The sequence below is a fragment of the Zonotrichia leucophrys genome, chromosome 3 (genome assembly GCF_028769735.1).
Source record: "Zonotrichia leucophrys gambelii isolate GWCS_2022_RI chromosome 3, RI_Zleu_2.0, whole genome shotgun sequence".
Taxonomy (NCBI): Eukaryota; Metazoa; Chordata; class Aves; order Passeriformes; family Passerellidae; genus Zonotrichia; species Zonotrichia leucophrys.
In genome coordinates this window covers 83,419,144-83,442,407 of record NC_088172.1, presented here as the reverse complement: position 1 = coordinate 83,442,407, position 23,264 = coordinate 83,419,144, and the positions used below count along the sequence as shown (strand labels likewise).

The window sequence follows — 23,264 nt, the reverse complement described above, 5'->3', positions numbered from 1 at the left end:
TCAACAGCAGCCCAAGTTAACGTGTTACTTTAAACCATGCTCAACTGCAGCTGTCTTGATGAATAGTTAATTAGGAAGGAAAAACAGCAAAGCTCTGCGTTTCTTACCTAAAACACAGTCAGAAGACAGGCTGGTGACCAGGTATTTGGTGCTAACACTGTCAGAAGGGAGGCTGGTGAGCAGGTATTTGGTGCTTTGTGTCGCTGCAGGTGGGACAGCAGCACTGCCCTGTGTGGGCACAGGCTCTGGCAGGAGCCGGGGAGCCCCGGCCGTGCTGGGCTGACACAGGCGGGCATGGCGGGCCCTGCCGAGCAGGGATGGGGGACCCGGCCCTGCAAGGCCAGCCGGGCTCCCTGCCAGCCTCGGCGGCTCTGGGAGCTGTGACACACCTTGCCGTGGCTGCCCAGGGCCGGGAGGGCCCCTTCCCACAGCAGGGCCGACACTCCTCCTGGGCCGGTGCCCACCCCGTGCTGGGCCCTTTCCTCACACCCGGCCAAGTCTGTCACCCACAGCGCTTCCCACATCCCACAGCCTCAGGAAATCCAGCATGCCTCAGTCCCTGCCTTCCTCCAGGCACACATGCCTCCTCCCTTCAGTCCCCTGAAATACTTCTCCGGGTCAAGAGCTCCTCTCTTGCTGCCATTTTTTTCACCCTGGATAAAAACCACCCTCCCTTCCTTGCCCCCAGGTCTGAGACATCCCCACTGGCTGTTGGGGCACCCTGGGGTACAACAGCACAGGCAACAACTGACTGGGAGAAGCCAGAGAGGGACTGACTTGGTGGCAAGTTGTGACAGGGATTTCTGACCCTGTCCATGGCGCAGTTGTCAAAGGCCACCCTCAAACATCCCTCTCCCCAGTGCACAGCTGAACTCCACAGACACGATGGTGGCACCTCAGGGAAAGCGTGTGAAGAAAATTATAAGGTACCCCGTAGATACCCAAGTGTGAGAAGGAGGTGGCACAGGGGCCAAAGCAGAGATTCCTCTGTGGAGACACCCGTGCAGCACTGCAGGTCATGGAGAGGACCCACACCTGAGCAAGGGAATGAGGAAGAATGTGTGTCTGAGAGGAACTGTTCTAGACTGACCACAACTCTCATTTCCCACCCTCTACACCACGTTATGAAGAAAGAGGCAGAGAAGTTGGGAGTGAAGTTGTGCCTGTGAAAAATGAGGGGGAGAAGGTACTGGTTTGTCTTATTTTTTTCCTCTCACTATCCAATATACTGTAATAGATTATCAATTAATTGTCCCCATGTTGAGTCTGCTATGCCTATAACAGTAACTGTAAGTGATACTCCTGTTTTTATCTTGCCCCATGAGCTTTTCCTAATCTTATTTCCTCCCACTGACCTGTTGAGAAGGGGAGCAAAGGCATGGCTGGATGGGCATCTGACAGCTGGCCCTGGTCAGCCCACTGCAATCCAAACTGGACCAAGAGCAGGAGAGGCAGGAGAGAGTAAGGACAAGAAGAGAACAGTTACCCTGACACACAGCCTGGACCTGGTGCTCCTGCTGCTTCCTGATGAATTGGGCCATTATCAGAGGATTTCCCTGGACACAGAGCCCCACTTCAACATGTACTCATCATGAGGTTGAATTTGTGGGTTTGGAAGTTAGTTAGTTGGCAAGAGGAAGGCTATCTCTGCCTCCTACCCAGAGACAACCTTCTTAAATAAGACAGGATATTTCCTGAAGCATTCCAGGAAACATGCACTGAAGAGAAGGATCATTAAAGAAATGAGGAATGGCACAGACCAGTAAGACACAGTATAATTGCTAAGATTGTATAAAGGCATTCCTTCTTGGCCTCAAAATAGTACAAGATACTGTGATGGGTTTTAGCTCACAACTTTTTTTAACCAGTGTATCTGTTGGCAGATGCAGCATTACTGCACTAATGCGTTCTGCACCTTCTGCCCTTTCTACCTAGGACTCCTTTAGCCTGACTTCCAATTCCACTACTTAAGAATGCCAAGCAAGCACACAAACTGCCTCTGCTCCATGGCTGAATGCAGCAGAAAATGTATTAACAGAAAAAGAAGACATGCCAGAGGAAGATCATCTCTGGATACAGCCCATGCAAAGTGTAACTTGCCATAACACAGCCCCAAAAGGCACTGCTCACAAAATACCCTGGCATGTTCCAGCATCCACCCTGCTTGTGTCAAAGCTGTTTTATTGCTGATCACAGTTTACTCTAGTCCCAGGCATAAAACTGAATTGTGGGATATTTTATGGGTCACCTGACCTCCTCACTAAGTGTTCTGGGCTATGATTAAGACTCAGTAAGGCAAAGCTCTTCCTTTTTTTCTTTCTTTCTTTATTTTTGCAGAGCTGCTTTCTAGCCTTTTATCAGATGATCTGCAGATCAGAATGATCATGCATGGTTCATGTATTGAACGATGTGCAATCATGTCCTGAAGCAGTCCATGGATAACCAACTGCTTATTCTTCCTCCTGGAGCCACCAACAATGAGTCAGGGGCTGGGCAATGTGGACAGTATTATCAGCATTGCACTGTGTCTCAGAACACAGCTGCCTCAGCTCCCCCTGGCCTCCCCTTTGCACCCAAAAAGCAACATTGGCAAGAAAATGAACCCACATGCAAAACCCACTTGAAAACTTCAGTTCATGAAGTTTCTGGGTGAAAACAAAACCATCTGAACTCAAAATTACAGTCTTTACGAGCAAAACTGCTTCCTTCCTGTTCCTCCAGCTTCTCCTGCTTCCCATGCTTGACACAGTGAAAATCCCCATGAGAAGCTCCTGTGTTCATACCCAGGAACTGCTCATGTTTCTAATGTGCATAATGTGGATGCAAAAAGTCATCAAGACATTATTACATTGTTAAACCATATCCTGTGGTATCCACTGTGGGGAGCACAAAGTATCAACTTTTATGGAAAAACCTGGCTTCTTTACTGTCCTGCATGGAGTGAACATCGAATGCTAAGCTTGCAAGGGAAGTCAGAGTTACCCAATTTGTTTGTCAGGACCCTCTGGTAATGTTTCAAGGAAAAGGGTATTATTAATGAAAATGTTCAGAAAGTTTTGGTTAAGAGCAGGGCAGGCCTCTTTGCTACTGTGACTGCATAAGGACTCGTGCATGCATATGGAAAAGGACTATCAGGGAGAAGATCAGGTCAAAGAAAACCAAAGGAAGAGTGATGTGAAGCTGGTGGTGAAATAGAGGGAAATGGAAATTCTAATGAGAAGTTACTTGTCCATGACTGAAGTCAGAGAAGGAAGGCAGCAAATTTCAGAGAAATATGTTTCAATTCATGACCCAGTACATTTCTCTTCCCCCTCCATGTCCTTTCAGTCCACTGCTGGCAGCCCTTTTGCCATCACCACATTCTCCAATTTACAGGCAATGAGCCTTTGATTAGGAGGAACAGCAGTGCTACTTGCTTTCCTTTGCACCTGCTCCACAGCTGAGGGAGAGCAACGGGGCACAGCTCATCTGACAGTTTAATGCTTGGGAACCCATCAGCCCAAAACTCACTCTTATTTCTGGGATATGCTAAAGTTTACAATCAACAGGGTGATGTAAAAGTAGTTCCAGAAGTAATTGCTGTGCAAGCCTACACTGTACCACAGGGTTGCTTACAGATCCGTAATTGTCTTTCAGAGTGACAAAACCAAATTCCTGGATCCCAGCTGCCCCTGCCTCCTCAATGCTTTGCAAGTCACAAATCAGAGGTAGCATTTTCTGTAGCTCCAAATGGTCTGGTCTGAACTCTCTTCTGGTCACCTCTATCTTCATTGCACCCAAGACCCATGCTCTACATTTGAAATGGTGGGGAAAAGATGTAAGGGGAAAAAATGCATAAGGAAAAAACAGCCTCCGTTCACACCCTTACATTCAAAAGTCCAAAGCTCTTTGCAACTGCTAGTTGCTGTCATTGCTCTGAGAAAAGTACCCATCTCTGATCCACTATCTATATTTCTTGGCAGCAGCTACTACAGTGGCACAAGACAGAAACAAAGAAGCTGTGTTTCATATCTGCCCATTGTAGAGACACAAAATTTGGACCTAGATCCAAATTTCTGTCTGCAAAATTATGGCTCCAAGCCCACTGGCTGGTATAATTTTGGATAAAAACTCCTATATTTGTCCTCTTCTAGAGAGTATAAAATATTCACTAGTTACATAGAGGCTTAACAAATGGTCTGAGCAGAGATTTCACAATGAATATATGATGATTAACTGTAGGATCACAGAGATTAAAGATGGAAAAGAACTATTAGATCATTGCAGCCCTATGGCAGTTGCAGAATTGTTCACTGTAGTGCCTCTCTTCCAGCACCTTGTTCAGGCTAGTTGAATGGCTCAAATAAAGGCTCTCCCAGGTTTTTTCTGCAGGCTGTTCCAACTTTGTAGCAGATCATGCTGATATTTACTTAATTTCATCTTGCTCCATTCTATAGCCAAGAGCCATCTTAAATAGTCCTCTTTCCCACTGCGTCTTTGTGTTGCTGTTTTCCACCCTAATGTCACTTCATAAATTCACATCTGTTTTTCTGTTTTCATTTCCCAAGATCAAGATCAGCAGAGACTAAATAGCACACTTCCATGTATGCTATGCCCTCTCCAACCTTCGTTAAATCAATCTAGTCTTTCTTTGAGAGATGACATTGAATTTCTGCTGCATGTCATTTCCAGCTTGAGAGTACCCACCAAGTAATGAAATATAAAGATACAAGAAAGGTTTTCTTGAGATACTCATCTTTGACAGCTTAGTACAGCAGGAGACAGATGCAGACTCAACCTGAGGCTGACAATGACTTCAGGTCAGTTCCTGCTGACTTGGATCCCTGAGATTTTTACTCTGCATCCCCAGCTTAGGCATAAAGCACCTCAGCTGGTGCTGATGAAAGGAAGTTTGATTTGGTCATAATGTACAAAGTAGAACACCGCCTTTAACTCCAACAGACCAAGGCTGGGAAAAATACCTTCCTCTCTTGAAGTCACGTTAATGAAAGATTTTCTGCTGGATCAGGATCAAACACTACAAAGGTAGACATTGTCTAATAGAGAGAAGGACGTGGCTGAACAAATGCCAGAGTGAACAGTCCTAATGACCCTCGTGTTAAGGAGCCCAGAGACAAGACAGAACACGGCCAGGGCTCCAGGAAACAGCCCAGCACAGAATGTGTGCACACATGTGCATGTTCTCCAACAAGCTACGCCCAGCCTCCCTCGGGCGCACCAAACAGAGCCTCCCGCTGCCTGCGGGCAGGCGGCTCCGCTGAGGTTTCAGGTTCCCACTCAGAGCAAATGATGGTGAAGCAGCTACACACGCAGCTTTAACTCCAAAAGCCATCACAGATGTGAGTGCCTGGTGTTGATCCCAGCACTTCTAAATTTTCTGAATTCCCTGCTTACTGAAGGGTGAAATTAGACTCACGCTCACAACTTCCAGCTTGTGGAAAGCAGCTCAGAGCAGGTAGCGGAGGGTATGGTGCACAGAGAATAAAAGATGATGGTTGTGGGTGCAGAGAAATATATTCCAGCAACACAGACTTTGTTGTAGTAAAGTTCAGACTGGGAATTTGCATATGGAAATTCTTTATGAAGGTACTCTCATTAACAACCTCAATTGCACTCTTAAGAGATTACAGCAGTTAGGGAGAGGTAAATGAGCTCTGTCAAAACAGGAACAGCTCTAAGTGATTCCCCCAAAGCAGGATCAGGGCATGCACTGTGGCAGACTTCCTCCATATTTTGGCACTGGCTAAGCAAATTATGGAGGTGTTTCTCTTCTGCTTCAAAGCAGAAAGTCTGGCAGCAGTTCTTGTCCAACGATGTGGAGTCTGAAAGAATTTGAGTCAAAGCAGTGTTGATGCAAAGACAAAGTGTTAGGCTGTAGTTCAGACACCACAAATCATCTCCATTTCCCAAGGCACAGTAGATGCCCCTTAACAACCTCTATGCACATGAGAGAATTTAGGATGAGCAGAACCAGGGGCAGGAGGGCTGATGCATGGGTCACCTGCAGCAGAGGGCTTTGCTAAAGATGCATCTTTCTGTCAGAGCAGTCAGCTTTGGATGCTGTGTAGCTGCAGTTCTTCCCCAGACAACCATATAAGAGCTATAAGGCAGCTGTTTCTTCCCCAGTAAGTCTCATTCAAACATAAGCAGATCTTTCAAGCAGAATCTTCATGTCTTGGGCAAGTCAGATCCCAGGAGAAATGGACAATCAGAGAAGACCACTCAGGCACACGTGGGGCTGGGCACAGAGGCCCTTCATAATGTACAGGCTTGGCAATCACCAAGAAGTTGCAAATATTTGCCAAGCCTTGGAGGTGCAGGAAGATGCATATGGATATACCTTACCATAAAGTCCACATACAAACCTCTCTGGTTTTTCTCATCTCCCATTTCTCAAGGAAGGTTTTTCATGCCATACAGACCTCTGCAGTGCTGGCCTGCAGGAAGTACAGTGGGTCTGGCAAGCATCAAGAGTTTATAGCACTGCAGCCAACTGCTTTCACTGACCTCAAAAACTTTTCAATCCTGCTCAATTTCTGTTTCTTCAGTTAATCTCTGCGAGGAGGAAATAACTACACGGGTGTCCCAGTGTGGTATGTTGCCCAGCAGATCTCTGACAAGCCTTGCCCAAGCAGCCTGCCCCTGTGCCAGATTACTGATATCACTGGAGGTGTACATGCCCTGCTCTGCTCAGGCTGACATGCTCCATGGTTTGCTTAAATTGACCACACTTCTTATGAAAGGGGGAAGTTAGGATAAGAGAAGTCATAGAGCCTGTTTTTCCATCTAAGTATTGTGAGCTGTAGGAAATGGGTGCTGTGGATGAATGTGGCTAATGAAGCTACATGGTTGTTATAGAAAGGAACAACGGAGTTTTTGAAGAGCTAGAAACAGGGTGTGAGGAAACAGACCTGGTTATGCCTCTGTAAGACTCAGAGTAAATACCATTGCAGAGCCTAGGAAAGAGATTTTTCACACGTGGGATACACATGTGAAAAAAGGATTGTCCCAGGATCTGTGGCTGTGCACTGTGAGGACAGGACTAAAGCCCTGTGGCTCACACACCTGCCAGGATATTCGTTGAGATTCTTGTTTTTTCAACTTTTGTTTTTTAACATGTCATCAGTGCTTATGTGTGGTGTTTTATGCTCTCAGGCTGCAAATAAGCAGTCTTTGCTTAAAAAAAACAACAAAAAAACCAACCCAAAAACCCAAAAAACACAACCATACCAAAGAACGCACAACCCCACCCCAAAACCCCAAACCTAACAGCCTGCTGAATTTTTTCCTCTGTAATGGATTAATGCAAAGTGTCACCCAATGACACTCCCTACCTCTGAATCCATCAGCACCCTTTGTGTTTCCATGGACATATTTTCCTTATAAAATCCAGTTCTGTCTTCTCTGCTGCTATGTAAAGGCTCAAACAAATGTCATAAAACTGACTGACAGACTGTACAGGCAAAGCAGAGAACCTGATTGTGTTCAGGGCTGTCAAGTGCACCAAGTAAACAAAAGAATAGATCTGTGTAATTTTTTCTCACCAGTCTTTCAGCTACAACTCTTGTTTTAGACATTGCTTGTGAAGGAAAGCACGACATAACATCAGCGTGGTTTAAATGTAAAAAGTCTCATTAGTTTTGACAAATTTGTTTCTCTGATAAATTTTATTATCACAATCACTACCATAAAGCCTGAACAACATTGTGTCCTTAGTAACTGTTTGAAAGTTTTGCTTCCTAAACTCCCACAAACTTTTAAGAACCATCAAGGGCTATTGCAGTGCTCTGGTCTTGTCCTTAAAGCCTACCTGTGGCTCTTCCCTCAAGTTACCTCAGGCAGGGGCACAGCAGCCTCTCTATCTCACAACCAGGACACAACACTGGGATCTTCCCGGGTCTTTGCTCAATTTGCATCTCCTTGCTTGATGAGTCATTCCAAATTCAAGTATCTGGGTAGAGTACATCCAGGTTTTACAGAAATCACTACCACTGGGGATGGAGCTTTCAGCTCCCTGCTGCAACACAGGCTGCCTGCAGGGCTGACAGAGCCGCCCTCCTAGGATGGGATTTACTCTCCTGCCCTGCCAGGGATTCTCAATCCAAAGGAGCAAGAGAAAGAGTTGCATATGCGGGTTAGATTTTAAATCCCTCTTTCTGACAGCATGATGCAGCTGCGTGCTGCAAGCACGTCTGACAGATATTGGACCCAGGGGAGGATCAGCTCTGAAAAACCTTCCCTGGGAAATTTTTGCTCCTTTTACTCCATTCTCTTCTAACTCCCAGGATGGGTAATTTTCCTCAGCAAAAGAAACAGTCAAAATGGGGGGAAAAAAGGGAGGAGAAAAATATGCTGCAGTGAGTGGGCAGCTGGGCAGGCATGGTGTGTGTAAGTTTATTTCCCAATGAGCCAGGGAAGGAACCACGGGTTTTGCAAATTCCACAGCCCTCAGTAGGCTCCATGCAGCCTCTGCCGTGGGGCAGTAATAGACACGTGGGACAGATTTGTGTGAGCAAGACAGGGGGAGAGGGCACAACACCTGGGAGCTCCCAGGGCAGGCACCTGGACAGGTAAAAGGAGCTTTCTGCAGGGTTCATAACCTCTTGTGCAACTAAACCCCTACAGATTGCCAACGCCCCCACAGCACAGCTCTGCTGCTTGCCAGCAATGAAAACAGAGCAAAACACGAAGTACTTGCACCCCCAGCCTTCTCCTTGGTAACCTCTGGGCTGGGAGGGGCAGAAAGCAGCTGCTGGGCTGCTGGGTTATCATCACCTCAGTCCATCAGCTCCTGAATGCCAGGAGGAGCTCGCCCTGCACCCCCTCAGAACCTTCCACCCCACCAGCCGGGGAGAGCAGCTCTCCTTGGCCATGCATTCCAAACAGCCTCGTGGACAGCCACTGGCACTCCAGTATGGCTGCTGTGCCCAAAACACTGAGGGGGCTCTGCATTTGCAGTTAGAGTATTCCAATTATTTTCACTTTAAAGGCTGAGCTCCTTTTCAGTTTGTGTTTTTCCATTTCTACCCGGAATTCAGATTTATGTAGCATGTAACCGAACGTGTGAAGGTATGCGAGGGCTCCAAATGCACAATGCAATACTAGAATATAGCTCTTTGTTATGCTAATTATTTCTTCCCAGCTGCTCCTGCAATGAGAGCCAGCCCGACCTATCAAAGGGGAACAAAACCTCCAGGCAAGCTTTCAGTTGCAAGGTCCCCTTACCTCTGTGCTCGAGGGGCTGCAACTATTCTGGCACCGGTAAACCAAGCCGAGAGGTAAAACAAAACAATTCAATATTGCAGCTCCGCTGTTGCTGGGAACATGAGCTAGGAAATAAAAAGTGATACCCTCTTGACAGTCAGGTTGCTGTGATTTACATTTTTCTCTCAGGTACCATCCCCCTCCACATGCATCTTCTCAGCACTTCTGTGCAAAGGGGAAAAATGAGGCAGTGTGGGAAAACATCCAGTCAGTGCTCAGAGGCTCTGCCGAGGTTCTGATTTTGGCACTCACCAGGGCAGGGCTGTGTGATCATGAAGGATTTTTAGTGCGTGGGTGTCAGATTCATGACAGCCAGAAAATCCTGGGGTTGCATTATATAAATTAAAATTAAGTTCCCAAATAATAGTAATTTTTAAAAAAAGGTTTCCTCTATTCACAATTAAAAGAATAAAATTATCAGCCTGGTTGCCTTTCCATTATTTATGATGATATTCAGTTAAAAGACAGTTTGTCATGTCCCTGTGTTTCTAGAGCCTAGAAATATGGATACTGATAGCATATGGAAATATTCAAAGGGGAAAAAGGAGCTTTGGCAGCTGGAAGGGTACTACTGGGGTCCACCAGCAGCTTGAGAGGCTCAGAGGATCACTGGGAATGGAGGGCAAGCTTGATAGCTGAATGCCTTCTTTATAATGGTCACCGGTGAAATACCTCAAAAGCTGACATTACACTGTCATCCTTAAGCCTCAGCATTAGCAAACAGGCACTTCCAATGGGTGGATAAATTCATACAATGAAAATCCTTGTCTCAGCCTGCATGCAGAGTAAGGAAAGTGATCTGACAGTACCTTATGCCCTACTTGTACTTTAAGATTTTCTTCATGCCTGTGATGCCTATACAGGTTATTTTAAAGTTTCAGTATTGGAGCAATCTTTCAATGGAGATACAGGATTGCATTAACATTGTGTGCCTTACTTCTTTCAGACAAGACAAAATGAGATTTGTCATCATGCCAGTTAGTCTGCTGGTAAACCAGAAACCAATCTGTTACACAGAGGAAGGGGTCAGAGAAGGAATAATACATATTCAGCCTCCACAGGTAAAACATAGGCTGCTGAAGATTTAACAATTAGTCAAATTTTATTTTCAGGCTAATGCTAATTACAATACTAACAGTAATTAGGATATGCAGGTGGCTTTAGCAATACTTGTTGAGACTCACAGAAAATAAGTTTGAAGAAAACAATGCTGCAAGTACATTATACTTAGAATGTAGCAACACTTAGATTCATGTTCCCTGTCTGATGGTTTGTAAGAAAGATAAAGGACAACTACATTTACAGCCAAGCTCACACTACTGTACTCAAAGAAATAATTGGCCCCATGACAGCCATATCACTGAGAGGATGAGGAGTCTGGTTAGTGGGACCTGCTCATAGACCAAAGTGCAGAGGATTTTGCTCTGAAAAAGCAATGGATTAAATGGGAAAAAATAATTACAAGGGCTTTTAGCATTTATGAAGGAATAGAGCACAGATTTTACACATACACCAAGAGACACAAACCATTTTGGACTTTGAGAATAAAACTGGATTTGAAAACAATCTGCTGCACAACTTCAACTCTCACTGGCAGAGGTTTTTCCTTACTAAAAGAGGTAAATACAGACTAGCCAGTCCCACAAAATGTGGGGTGGAAGAGAGGGACTGTCTTTCAAAATTTATTCTGATTAAGAAAATGAGGAAATGACAAAACCAACAATAACCAAAGGTGTGGGTGATTAGCTTATAGGAACAGGCACAATTTCTCCAAAAATCAATAGCACAGCATCATCTCATGCCAGCTAAGGGTCTCATTACCCATCACCCAGCTGCAAAAATCTCTGAAATACCAACCAGCAAAGTGCTAGAGACCACTGACACCAATCATAGTTCACAAGGGAAAATATTGTATTAGAAATATAAGGCAGTGAGGGGATGGTAGAAGGATGTTGTGGGGTCCCTCTGAGCTTGCTGAGGGCAACTGTGGCAGCTACAGACCAGTATCACGGAGGAGAGAAGACAGCAGCTACTGGCAGTCCATCATCCTCCCCTGCAAGGACCTGACCTCCAGTGGTTTCAGGGGGCAGACACAGAGCAGCAGACAGAAGGATGAGCCCAGTGGGGTATTCCACAGGGAAAGCACCACTGCAGGAGGCAGCTGTAAATGGACTGACCTTGAGCAGACAGACCATGTATTGTCCTGTTGCAATGCCAGTATGACAGAATAAATGCTCTCCATTGTAAACTGGAGAGTGGTGCTGCATTAATTAATAAAAATTACTAGCTATAGAAGTTGAGTTACTTTTCAAATTCAGTATCTCTCTGCTTTGGGGTTTTTGTTGGTGTTTGGTGTTTTCTGCTTATGCATACTTCTGAGTGTACACAGACCACCCATCTGTGGCTCCTCCTCACACAACCTGCATTCCTCAGCAAGGGGAACTTGAGCAATAAAAGAAGTTAAAACATTTGCCTACCTGCCCTTTCAGCTGGAGCTGGTGAAAAAGCTTTGCATACTCTGCACCACTTCTGCAAAGCCAAGGAACTGAAACTCCACGTTCCCCAAGGTGTACTCCCTTCCTGGCAGTGATTTAAAGACTAGGGAGAGCCACAATAGGCCAACCACAGCTCCAAAGGCAATTGCTTTCACATGATTATTATTCTGGAGTTTTATCTAACCTTCCACACCTGACCCAAGGCTCCTTGGAAAGCCTCTGACCCGGCACAGTAAACTCGGTCTGCTCTTAGAGCCGCAGCTGCTTTGCTTCACACTGTTTAAAGCCAGGAAAGGAAAGGTCTCCCCCTATCACCCCTCAGCCCCAGGGCTGGTTCACGTTCAGCCCCCAGAGTGGACTGGCTGCCTGGGTACTCCTGGTCTCAGCAGCCTTAGGCTGAGCAGGATTAGCTGCTGCAAAGGCACTCGGCACCCAGCCACGGCTGTGTTTACATTAGAGAAAATGGACCTCACAGAGACAGTTTGCAAACACCACAAGACGAACTTTTGTAAACTCCCTTGGTTTAGTCATCTTTCCCCATCTGTCAGAGAAGTTTAAGTGAGATTGAAAAAACACAGGAAATTACTGTGTATTCCAAGTAGTTGTGACTGAGCGGCTTGGCTGTTATATGGGATGTGGAAGATTCGCATCTCCTAACATTTCCAGCAGGATCCTTTGAAACACTTTCCTGGCCACGATATTTTAACAAGCTCTGCACACCCTGCCAGGAAAAGCCTCTGGGGTGCTTTGTGCAGCTGTAGAAAAGCTCATACCAGTCCTGAGGAGCCCAAATGGGGACCTCCAGAGAGCGAGGGCAGCCCCTGTCTTAGAGGTTGCAAAGCAAGGGATGGACAATGTGAAAGGTCAGGTCCCGCTGGGAGGCCTCCATGTGAGAGTTATATTCACTGAGTGCAACACCAGATGAAATCCTTCACCTCACAGCAGTTTAAACCTTTCCCTGATGTGACTGACCCCTTTGGTTTTGGGGGGGTTTTGTGATAAAACTTAAGAAATCTCTTTTGTCAAGGTTCCTGGCATGAGTAAGCAGCCACTGCACTTGCTGCACCTCTTGCTCAAGAAGGCAATGAAAGGACACAAGTCAAATGCAGGCTAGAAATCACCTTCACCTCTGCTTCAGCCATAACTCTCTTATCACCAGATCACTCTGTAGTGGCAATCTGAGCTACAGGCAGCTGGAAAAGTCATTTAGGTGTGTGTGGGGGGTCACAACTGGCACAAGGCTCCAAGGGACCAGGGAGCAGCCACCTGGTTACTTTGTTCAAACGCTGCCTTAGCTCATGCTGCGGCTCTGAACCAGCTCCCTGCTTCCCCTGCACAATCCAAAGGGTGGTGGCACACACCGTGGCACCCTGGCAGCGTGTCATGGTCATCATGATGGCAGGACACAAAAGGACAGATGGTAGATGAGGGGTGTAAAAGGAGGATGGAGGGCGTGCAGGAAGATGAAATGTGAAAGAAGCCTCTGCCACAATTTTGCTTAAGGGCGTAACACCTTCAGGACTGAAAGAAGCATTTCATTTCTGTGGCTCAGGCTGTGGCTGTTTTCCCTGCAGAACCAGCTGCTCTGCTGGCACTGCACATCACTGCCAGCTGAGGCTGTCTGAGTGCTGAGGATGCTTCAGTACCCATGTTAAGCTGTTTCAACAGATTAGCTAATACAGTAAAAATAGTAAAATTTCACCAAAAGTAGTGAGTGTACATGAAACACAATGATATTATGCCACGTGCTTTGAAAAAGAAACATGATTTTTTTAAACCCTAATGAACTGTGCATTTCCAAGTGAAATGTATTACCTGGATCCTGAAGATAAGATGACACTTCTGTTCCTAGTGACAGCAAAATTGATGTGACAACAGAAACATTTTTTTCTGTTGCTGTTTGGCATGTGCTGAAAGGCACAGCACTTTATAGTCGTACACTCTAGGAGCAAAGTGTCTCATGATAGAGAGAAAAACAATCTTCCTAGAGAGAAGTGCTTCTGTCCAGCTCTTCCTGGCAGGTAGGCCAGGATGAAGTCCAGGAGCATTCACTTAGCAGTTATGTGGGGGACATACAGACCAAAGACATTCGTATAATCTTGTAAAAGAATTATTTCTTGAAATTTTTTGATACTAGCAAAATGTCCTTAGCACTGGAGTGTGCAGTGGGGAAAAGGCTTATCAGGCTTATAGTCTTCACATGTCATAAATCAAATTGAATTTAAGTCCATTCAGTCTAGCCCGGGATGGAGATCCTGTCAAGGTCTATTGCTTTTCTGGGAATGGGACAAGGGTGTTTCCACCTCCCTTTTCTAATGTGGAATACCTTTGTCTCTCGTGAGGCCAGCAGGATAACTCAGTGGACTCCTGACTCCAATACATCTACTTTCAGTATTTGCTATTATTTTGTGAGGCAAGGTCCAGAGAAAGGCATAAAGCCCCACTTACCTGTAGGGCAACTTTCATTAGATGGCATTTCCTCCCTTACAGACCCTGATGACAGTGAGACTGTCTGGAGCTGTTACAGGTTAATTTCCAGATTAATCCATTATTCTTTAGTCTCTGGAGCTAAAGAAGCCATTATAGAGGCCAGAGGAGACAAAGATCTGCTGATCCATCACTTCAGCTTGTGCAAATTCAGCTGAGAAGCCTCTGCAATAGGTTATGTGTGCAGGCTTGTTCTGCAAGACCAAGGAGCCCTTTAGGTCAAAAAAGCTTTCAGCCCCCCCAAAAGTGTTAGTTGATTTGTGGTTTGGGCAGCATTTGGCCAGGTGTTTTCCTTGGCTGTACGTGCAGGTCTACAGAGAATCTGGTGCTTCTCAGTGCACCTTCAGACTGTCCTAAATGCTCCTGAAACCCTGGCAAGGCTGAGCTCCCTCAGACCCAGTGCACAGTCAACAGCTGTGCAATCTCTAGAGCGGGGAGCAGTTTGATTAAACGGTGTTTTCTTTGGTGAGGGAGGGGAACGTGGGGGAAAGGACCCAGTAGCCATTGGAGATGTAAAATTAAAATGAATTTTGGTCATTTTAATAAATATATATCAAGGAAATTTCACTTTACTACAACAACACGTTAGTATACAAGCATCTAATATTTAAGCTTAAAACATCAAGCGTTTATCAAATATTGGAAAAGAGCAGACATTACTAGACTATCTGGATATAACACAAGAAAAATCAGGTTTTTTAAAAAATTGGTCCTTGTGGACAAATGTCTAAATGATGATCCTACTCATACACTGTATGAATGAGATCTATATTTAATATTATTATTATTAATAAAAAAGCTTCTGTCTTGGAGAAATCAGGTGGGACTTGTACTTTCTTTATTTGTCATTTTTTCCAATGATAACCCTTACAAACTTATCAGTTTAAACTCACCTGACTTCATAAAGGTTACCACTGATTTATATCCTGTTGTGCTTTTGGTCACCTTGGCTGGGGGGTAGCTATTCCCTGTGACCACTGGGCTTTCTGAAAACGACCATACAGTTTGCAAATGTATTTTGCAACCCAAACTAACCATGGCCCAGGACTCCTGCAGCTGAACCCATGAAACCCAAAGCAGGAGGTGTCAAACCCAGAGACCTGTGTGGCTCCAGTGCCAGGCCTGGGGCTGTGTCCTGCCCTGCACTGAGCTGGCTGCTCCCCCAGCACAGAGGTGATTTTCACCCTTGGGGCAAGAAGCAAGCGGAGATGTCACTTCAGTGCAAGATGCTGTGGGAACAGGCAGCTATTTATGAGTCAGCTGTGGCCTGGGTGTGCCTATTTTGCTGAGCACATCCTGCCAGTTGTTATGGGGACTGTGGGAACTAATTAATTTGGGGAATCTAAGACTCACTCTTGGTCCAACCCCAACTAATGTCTTCTGGGCATTTTACACAGCACACCTTTGCAATCAATCTACCTAGGGATGGCTAAATGTTGTCCTCAGCCGCTGAAATCTCCAAAATGTTCTTTTTTAAAATTAAACCCCTTACATTCATTCAGATAAAACTGCATTTATCGCCACATTATTAATTAACATTGTGCTTTTTGCCTTCTTGTCTTTTTTTAAATCAACGGCAAAAGTCATAGAAAACTCCCGCATGCTTTTGCAATCTAAAATAGAGAAATTATGTGAAACAGAATAAAGTATAAAACATGCCACTGGGTCATGAACTTCATTATACGAAGAAGAAAAAAAAAGAGCCCCAGCAACAGACAGTTGCCATAGAAACACTCAAGCATCGAATGCTTGTTTACAAGAGACATCTCTCTATTGTTTCTTAAATCCCTTCCTAAGGATGGCAAATCAAAAAGCAATTGAGCATCAAAAAGGAAGAACAGAGATGTTTGAATAGGAAGTTGAACTCAGTACTTCAAAGGTTAAAGGTTTCTAATAATATTGATCCACCCTGTGGGTTTCTTTTTTAATCTCTGTTTAGGTTAAATCCCTGCTGTATCAGATTCATACTTAATTTTCACACTGGCAAAAATTAAGACAAAAAGTAAGGCACCAAAAAAAAACCTGCTCTGTGTAACAACAAACCTCATTAGTTATTACAGCCGAGGTGAAAACATGCAAGTACTTGAGCTGCATGTCTGATTCTGATTGAGATTCCATAAACAGGTTATTTCTTTATGCTATGTCCTATTTTGTCAGTTGAACGAGACGCTGAATACAGGAATTCAAGAGTATCACTACAAAACATAAGGATGGTTTATTCCCAATCCATGAAGACAGTCCTTTGTCAGAATGAATACTGAGTTACAAGGAGCACATCATCCTTGCTGGTAGCATCAATTTGTTTACCAGACTTCTAATTCCTTGGTAAACATAATGGAGGTTCTTCTTAATTAATGGCAGACTTCTTGGGGGCGGGGATATGTAAAACGATATGTTTTCCCCATCTGGCTGATTGGCATTTTCAGCAACGAGAGCTCCACCATAGCTGCACAGACTACAGTGCTCAGCAGCAATGCAACTGTGTTCTTTCTGAAGTCCCCACGTTCATAAATAGCTGCTGATGCGGGTGGCAGAGACACTTTACGCAATCTGCTCTCCGCTCTACACGTCACGTTTGTGGCATGATTGTACCATTCGTAGAAAACTATAAAAAATCCGTTCAAAATAAAAATTTGATAGAGAAGGAACATGCTGTGCATGCTTCAATAGAGCAAGAAAGATGCCTCATATTTTACTTCCTTTGTTGCAGCAGATTTTATTACTTGGTAAAGATTCCTTTTTCCTTAAGGATTTTTTCCAAGATTCACTTACGTTGCTCTTGTCATTACATCCAGTCTCAAAACAGTCATAAAATTTGCCTTTACATTCAAGAGCATGGGTGCCTCTTACAGGTTCACAGTTTAGGGCGATGCTTTCTCTCTCAGGTTCATTCCCTCCACTCTTGTCATTAAATTTTGCCTTTTCCTGATTACTGTGAGACCTGCCATTAGTGATGAATATTTCATTAGCAGGTATCTGGTCATCATTTCTGTAAGAAGGTGCGCTGCCAACTTCATAATCCACCTGCTGGGAACAGCTTGGCAAAGAGATGGGAGGGGAGCAGGAGGAGGAGCAGGAGGAGGAGGAAGAAGAAGAGGAATTACTTTCAGTACTAGCATTAACAGAGTAGGGTAGATTTAAATAGTGACTGCCACATTCTTGATAGAAGCAGCACATGTGGAGCTTCTCGTACTCCTCCTTTGCCATCCGAAGGCGTTTTCTGTATGGGCAGTCCTGAGGCACAAACCACTCTTGTGGGGAGGTGCCAGTGAAGGAGCAGGTGGAGAAGCACCAGTTGTTCTGCATGATGATCTCTCCGTGGATTCTCTTCATGAGATTGTTGATGAGGACGGATCTGCGCAGGTAGACTTCAGGATCATCAATGAATTTCAGCTTTTCCAAAGACATGTAGAGAATATGGGCCCGCTCCTCAAACACGGAGATTGTCTGAAAATGCAAAAAACACAATATGGAACTGAAGGCAACCAGTTTTGTTCCAGACAAGGAGAAAAGAAATGAAGTAAAGTATCCCCTCTGTGTCACTACTTTTCTGTTCTTTTTCTGAGGCATCTAAAACTGGCTTTTTTCATTTTGCACATCCTTGTAGCTGGGGACCTGCTTTTTCTCTGCCACAGCATTCCCCCATGTTCAGGGGTAAGCAGCTGAGCTTAGGAGGTAAGTAGCTGAGCATTACACCACAGAGGCAATTGCAGGGCAGAAATCCAAGGTGGGAGAGTGAAATCCAGATGCACACATCTGGCTCTTTAATTACATTGGGACTAGAACATAAAATTGTTGTGCAGTTTTGCTCCAGTGATGGCTAGGGGGGCCTTTTGTTGCAAATGGACCCAATTCCATCATCCCCTGTGGGGTTTCTGCACAGCTCTGAAGCCAAGCAGGGTCGTTCCTGCGGCGCCAAGGTTTGCAAGAGGCAGCCAGCAGCCATCGCCTCACACAGCAAGGGCTGGAGCATTTCATCTGCTGCCAGTGGAAGGGGCCCTCCAGCCAGGAGGTCTCCATTTGCCAGGCTCTTACACTGCTCTTGTGCACAGAAGTGCATGCAGGGAGGGAGGCAGGGAGAAACCCATCTCAAAGCATCCCAGCATCTGGAGAGCAGCTGTTGGCCTGAGTGCTACGCCCTGTGCTCTGCAGGACCGGTGGGAATGCAGATAGGCAGGGATAAGGTCAGGAAACGAAGGGAGGACAGGGATTTGCAGAAATCCTGGCTCTATGCCCACAGATTTGTTCTCCCTTCCATGGTCCTTCCAGGACTCCCTTTCTCAGCACTGGCAGCATGAGCAGGTTACTGCCCCTGGGAGGCCCCGGATTCTGCACTGTAATCACTACCCTGGGAATCAAAATAAGAGAGGGGGCAATGCATGCTACTGTAAGCACTAGTGACTGATTTTCATTTTTAGTAAGAATTTGGTTCGCGTAGGAGGAGAGCAGCACAGCACAAAGAGAGACTGCTCTAAATCCCCCCATCTGTGGCTTGATCATTCTTCCCTTTCCCACATGGTTACAGCATTTTTGCAGAGTGGAAGTCGTAGCTATGAGGACTGAAAGAGCTTAAAGCACAGCTGCTTTTCACATCCATTCAGCTCTCCTCAGCCCTCTAGCTCTTTCCACAGCCTGGTCATGTCTGCGAGGCTTAGAAGCAGCACAGTGCCTCATAAAAACAAAAATTGGCCATAATTTCATATGAGTTCACAGCTGAAGCTCTTTGTTAGAGAGAGTAATTTTCTATAATAAATGACTCATTTTAAATTATATTAAGCCTATAGGTTCATTTGCGTCCTTTGTACCTGCTGCAGCAACAGCCAGTGAAGCCATAAAAGCCTGGAGCAAGCCAGTAAGCCTTGAACTGGGATGCTCCTGGAGATATTTACTGGAGGGACACCAGTAGGAACAAGTTGTCAGATGCTTTCTTCTACATGTTTGCCAGCAGCCCTCTGGAGAGAGGCCCCAGGCCCTACCATCATACCCTCTAGAGGACAAGTAATCTCAGAACATAACTCTTTACTGGGTGGCAGAGGTATAGACACGTAAGAAATTCAAGGAAACCTGGTGGGCATCCTCCCTGTGACAGAGCTCAGTGCTGTAAAGGAGAAAATGTATTTGGGCTCAACAGAAGAAACTGGTGACCAAGAATTTCTGCCATGTTACACCTCTGCAAACAACAGCACTAAACAGTGGCTGGGTCTAGCTTACCAATGCCTCTACAACTGCTTCTTATTGCTGTTAGAAAAGACTAAATAACTATTCCTCCTCCCCCTCTTTGTAAGGAAATTAATCACTGATACAAAAATCCAACAATCTTGTAAAAATAAAAAACCTGGCTGAAAACTGGGAGAGCAATGTGACATGTGTGAGACACTCACTAAACAGAGCACTTTTTTCAAAACCCTTGGTGCTGTTTATTCACTGCTTTGGCAGCAGACCAGACATCTTCTGAAATTAATAATTTTTCACCTTTCTGGTCCAGGTACTCATTTTCAGACAACTCTATTTGTAGCTGAAAATTCCTTCAACTGCTCTAAGGTCTTTGGGAACTGAGCTCAGCATTAATGCTTGCTTCTCCTCCACAGAAATCCCTCCCGCATTGCCAAGAGAACATGGGTGGGACTGGACTTCCGTGGGCCAGCTGGGAGTCACCAAGGTAAGGATGGTGTCCCAAGGCATGAGCTATCCTTAAGCACTTCACCCCAGGCATTCAGTTCCATGCAGAACTGAGCCCTTAATGAAGAGGAGCATAAAATCTTGCAAAAAAAGTCAGATTTCAATTTATATATTCACTGGCCTGGGAAACGTTTGCTCTAATCTCTCCCCTGGCAACTTGCACAAAAAAAAAAAAAAATTCCTTCATTTACTAATCTGTTCTTTGGGAGTTATTAGCTTTTTAATAAACATGATTAAATACTGAGGGAGCTTGTACTCGCTTTCCAAGTCATTCTGCTTTTTTAGAGGATCTGTGACCAGTGAGGGCTATATGGAACCTCTTACTATTTTCCCCTCCGGAAAGAAAGTTTTATATGAGTGGGAAATATTTTACTTATGTTCTTCCTTTCTGTTGTTCAAATGCTGTTACGGATCTGTTTCTGTAAGCATGGCAAGAACTAGCTAAGAACAAAATAATCTGAAAAAAAAAGTTATTCTCAGAGTCTCCATTTGCAGTTGTTATTAATGCAGAAACGCCTTTGCTTCTTTTGCAATTGATGACAATACAACAATAAATGTGAAGAAGTGACAACTGTTTGTTTCTAAGCAAACAGCTGGATCATTCTCCTAATTTCAGCAGAGTATTTCAGCCTTCTGGAAATGGGTCAATCGAGTGTTACTAAGCATCTGAAACTCAGAGTAAAAATAATGACTATTAGAAAACATACTTTATGTGTACAGCTGCTGAGTGGCGGATGAAAATCCTCTTCTTCCACATATTTCCTTTTAAAGTATGTGATCTTGGATGTTGTTACAGGATTTGAAATTCCCCTGTAATGTGATCCTGTGGGTAATAAATCAGATATGACAAATGACATGCGGTTTGCCGGAGGTTCTCCAAACAAAATACTTTTCATTTCCCTTCGCGCTACAGGAGAACGCCGCCGCATATTTTCGCATCTATTCGCGGCGATCAGAAACGAGCCCTCTCCCTGAGCAGCGCCCGACCCGGGGCCGGTGCGAGCGGCGCGGGCAGCGGGGCCGCCGCAGGGACAACTTGGCCGCTCCCGGTGCCGCTCCCGGTGCCGGTGCCGAGCTGCCGGCCCCGCGCACCTGCGGCCCCGCGGGAGCCCCCGCCCTCCGCCCGCCGGGCTCCGCGGGCAGCCCCGGTGCCGCCCGCTCCCCGCGGCGCTGCCGTGCCGAGCCGAGCCGAGCCGAGCCTACCTGCGGCGGGGGAACCGGGGGCCGCCGGGGCCGGGGCCGGGGCCGGCGGGGCGGCGGGGCCGGGGCGGCCGCAGCAGGGCGGCTCCCAGAGGGCGCGGTAGGCGGCGAGGTCGGCGGCTCCCTCGGCGGCGATGGGGCGGCCCAGCCGCTGCATGGGCAGCACCAGGGTCATCGCGGGCGCCGGCACCTGGAAGCGAAGCAGCGCGGTGAGCGCCCGCCGCCCTCACCTGCCCCCCGCCCCGCCGCGTCCCGCCCCCCGCGGCCCCGGCAGCCAGACCTCTGCGCACACGTACATTAAAAACATACGCATATCGAGCTCACACAGACACGCGTTGGGGGCTTATTCCCCCCTCCTTACGCAGGAGAAACAGCGCAGCCCTCTCCCACAAAGGGCGCGGGGTCCCCGGCACCGGGAGTTGGTGCGCGCTCCCCCCGGGCCGCCCCCGGCCCCGTTCCCGCCGCCCCCGGCCGCGCTCCCGCCGCCCCTTCCCGGCCCCGGCGGCGCTCACACACCGGCACGGATCCGCTCACTGCCTTCCCATTTCCTCCCGGCGGCGGTGGCACGGCGCGCTCGGCACCGGCGGGGTGCGAGTCTGCCTGTCTGGGTGCGTGTGTCTGCCGTGCGTGTGTGTGTGTGAGAGAGAGAGAGAGAGCGCGCCCAGCAGTCCGGGATCGCGTTCCTTTCTTCTTTCTTCCCTCCCAAACGATACAGACAGCGGAGACTTAGGTAGTTGTTTCCACTAGCCCCAATCGGACTGAACTGGATCTGCCTCCAGTCAAAACACTGCGAGACTAAGACAGAAAATTGGCTCCGGTTTCACGCCGTGAGTTGCGGTCCCACCGGAGCCAAGCACAACATCGGCGGAGCGGGCGGAATATTAAGCAGGAGCGGGGACTCCGGGGCCAGCGCCGGGCTGCGAGCTGCCTCCTGCCGCGCCAGCGGGCGGGAGGGGAGGGGAGCAGGGGGGGAAGGCGGCAAACTTTCTGCGAGGAGCGAAGGATGAGTTCATAGTCACCTACTTCTTGGCAGAGGAGCGCGGAACAATGCGCCCAGACACGGCCCGGCCCCTCCCTCTCCTTCCTCCTCCTCTCTCTAAGAAAGCGGGATGCAGTTTCCCCTCGGCGCAGCCCTCCCGGAGGAAGGCGACGGCCCGAGCGGGCGGCGGGAAGGAGGGGCTGCAGGTGGGCAGGTGGAATTTCAGCAATTGTTTGTGTTAGCAGCTGAGCGCTCTCGAACAAGAGGAAAAAATAAACCGCAGCAGAAGAGGGAGGAAAAATAAATCGTTCACATCTGCCAGTTGTTTTCTTAAATCCTAGCACAAGGCTGCTACTTTATTAAGAAGCGGCTTCCAGCGTGCGCTGTTTGTGTCTTGGCCGCCTGTGTGCACGGATCTGCCTTGCCTCCTCGCCGGGGCAAGAACGGGAGCCGAAGGCAGAGGCAGCTGAGGTCCCCAAGCAGTTTGCCTCAGAAAAGGCCACCAGCCTCGCTGCAGCCGGACTGACAGGTGCCCAAACCCCTCCTCAGAGCCAATTTACTGCTAATGCACTGCAGATAGCCCTCAGACATTTTTTTTGCCATCTTGCTTTTCTTGGACCAAGAAACAGCACAGGGAATGGCAAACCACTGGACTGGCCCCTTGAAAGTTATCCCTGACATGGACAATATATATTATTTATTCCCCACACCTTTTCTTACCAGCTGAGTACCAACACATGGAAGGAGTGGTCAAAACAAGTGAGTCGGTCTGCTGATGTAACAGCAGGGCCAAGAAGTGACCCAAGAACTAGCTAAAAAGTAATATATTTTGTATCTGAAAAGATTACACCGTCATTAGAAAGCAGCAATGGACTCTTCTCATTAATCCAGATGGAGGAATCATTCACAGGGGCACATCAATCTTCTCACATTGGCAAGACATCAACAGTCAGTGTTTGTCCTGAGAGAATAAAGGTTGGAAGAAACTCACTGCTGCTTCTGGAAGTCAGGCTTCCTTTGCTCGTAATGAATTCAGCACCTCTTTTTGCATTTACTTTTTTTAAATGAGAATCAGAGATTTCAAGTCTGCATCTTTTTCTTACCATATTTCCTCACGAACAGGTCTTTCTAAGCTCAAGCAGAAACATTCAGGAAGGAAG

General features: G+C 46.6%; 2 protein-coding genes across 3 annotated transcripts in view; both read right to left on the bottom strand.

The window, feature by feature from the left end:
- Positions 1–12,049, bottom strand: part of HHAT (hedgehog acyltransferase) — a 191,610-nt gene extending 179,561 nt beyond the window's left edge. The window contains exon 1 of the mRNA XM_064709041.1: positions 11,742–12,049. The gene's annotated coding sequence lies outside the window, so the exon portion shown is untranslated. The remainder of the gene's footprint in view (positions 1–11,741) is intronic.
- A 2,721-nt stretch (positions 12,050–14,770) lies between these two features.
- On the bottom strand, positions 14,771–21,772 carry SERTAD4 (SERTA domain containing 4). Of its 2 annotated transcripts, none has more exons than XM_064709039.1 (4): positions 21,642–21,772; positions 21,129–21,315; positions 20,633–20,748; positions 14,771–17,693 (listed from the first exon to the last, which is right to left on the bottom strand). In XM_064709039.1, exons 2-4 carry the CDS (start codon positions 21,298–21,300, stop codon positions 16,932–16,934), a joined length of 1,050 nt encoding a protein of 349 aa, XP_064565109.1. In that variant the 5' UTR covers positions 21,301–21,315; positions 21,642–21,772; the 3' UTR covers positions 14,771–16,931. The 2 variants fall into 2 exon arrangements, with proteins under 2 accessions (XP_064565109.1, XP_064565110.1); XM_064709040.1 differs by lacking the exon at positions 21,642–21,772 and adding an exon at positions 21,422–21,566.
- Between the last annotated feature and the right edge of the window lie 1,492 nt (positions 21,773–23,264).

Bases quoted from the DNA above. Each gene is read 5' to 3' on its own strand.
- SERTAD4 (XM_064709039.1), bottom strand. From the start codon at position 21,300: ATGACCCTGGTGCTGCCCATGCAGCGGCTGGGCCGCCCCATCGCCGCC. The intron at 20,749-21,128 runs GTAGGCTCGGCT...TATTACCCACAG, and splicing joins CCCCGGTTCCCCCGCCGCAG to GATCACATTACAGGGGAATT. The intron at 17,694-20,632 runs GTATGTTTTCTA...TTGCATTTTCAG, and splicing joins TCAGCAGCTGTACACATAAA to ACAATCTCCGTGTTTGAGGA.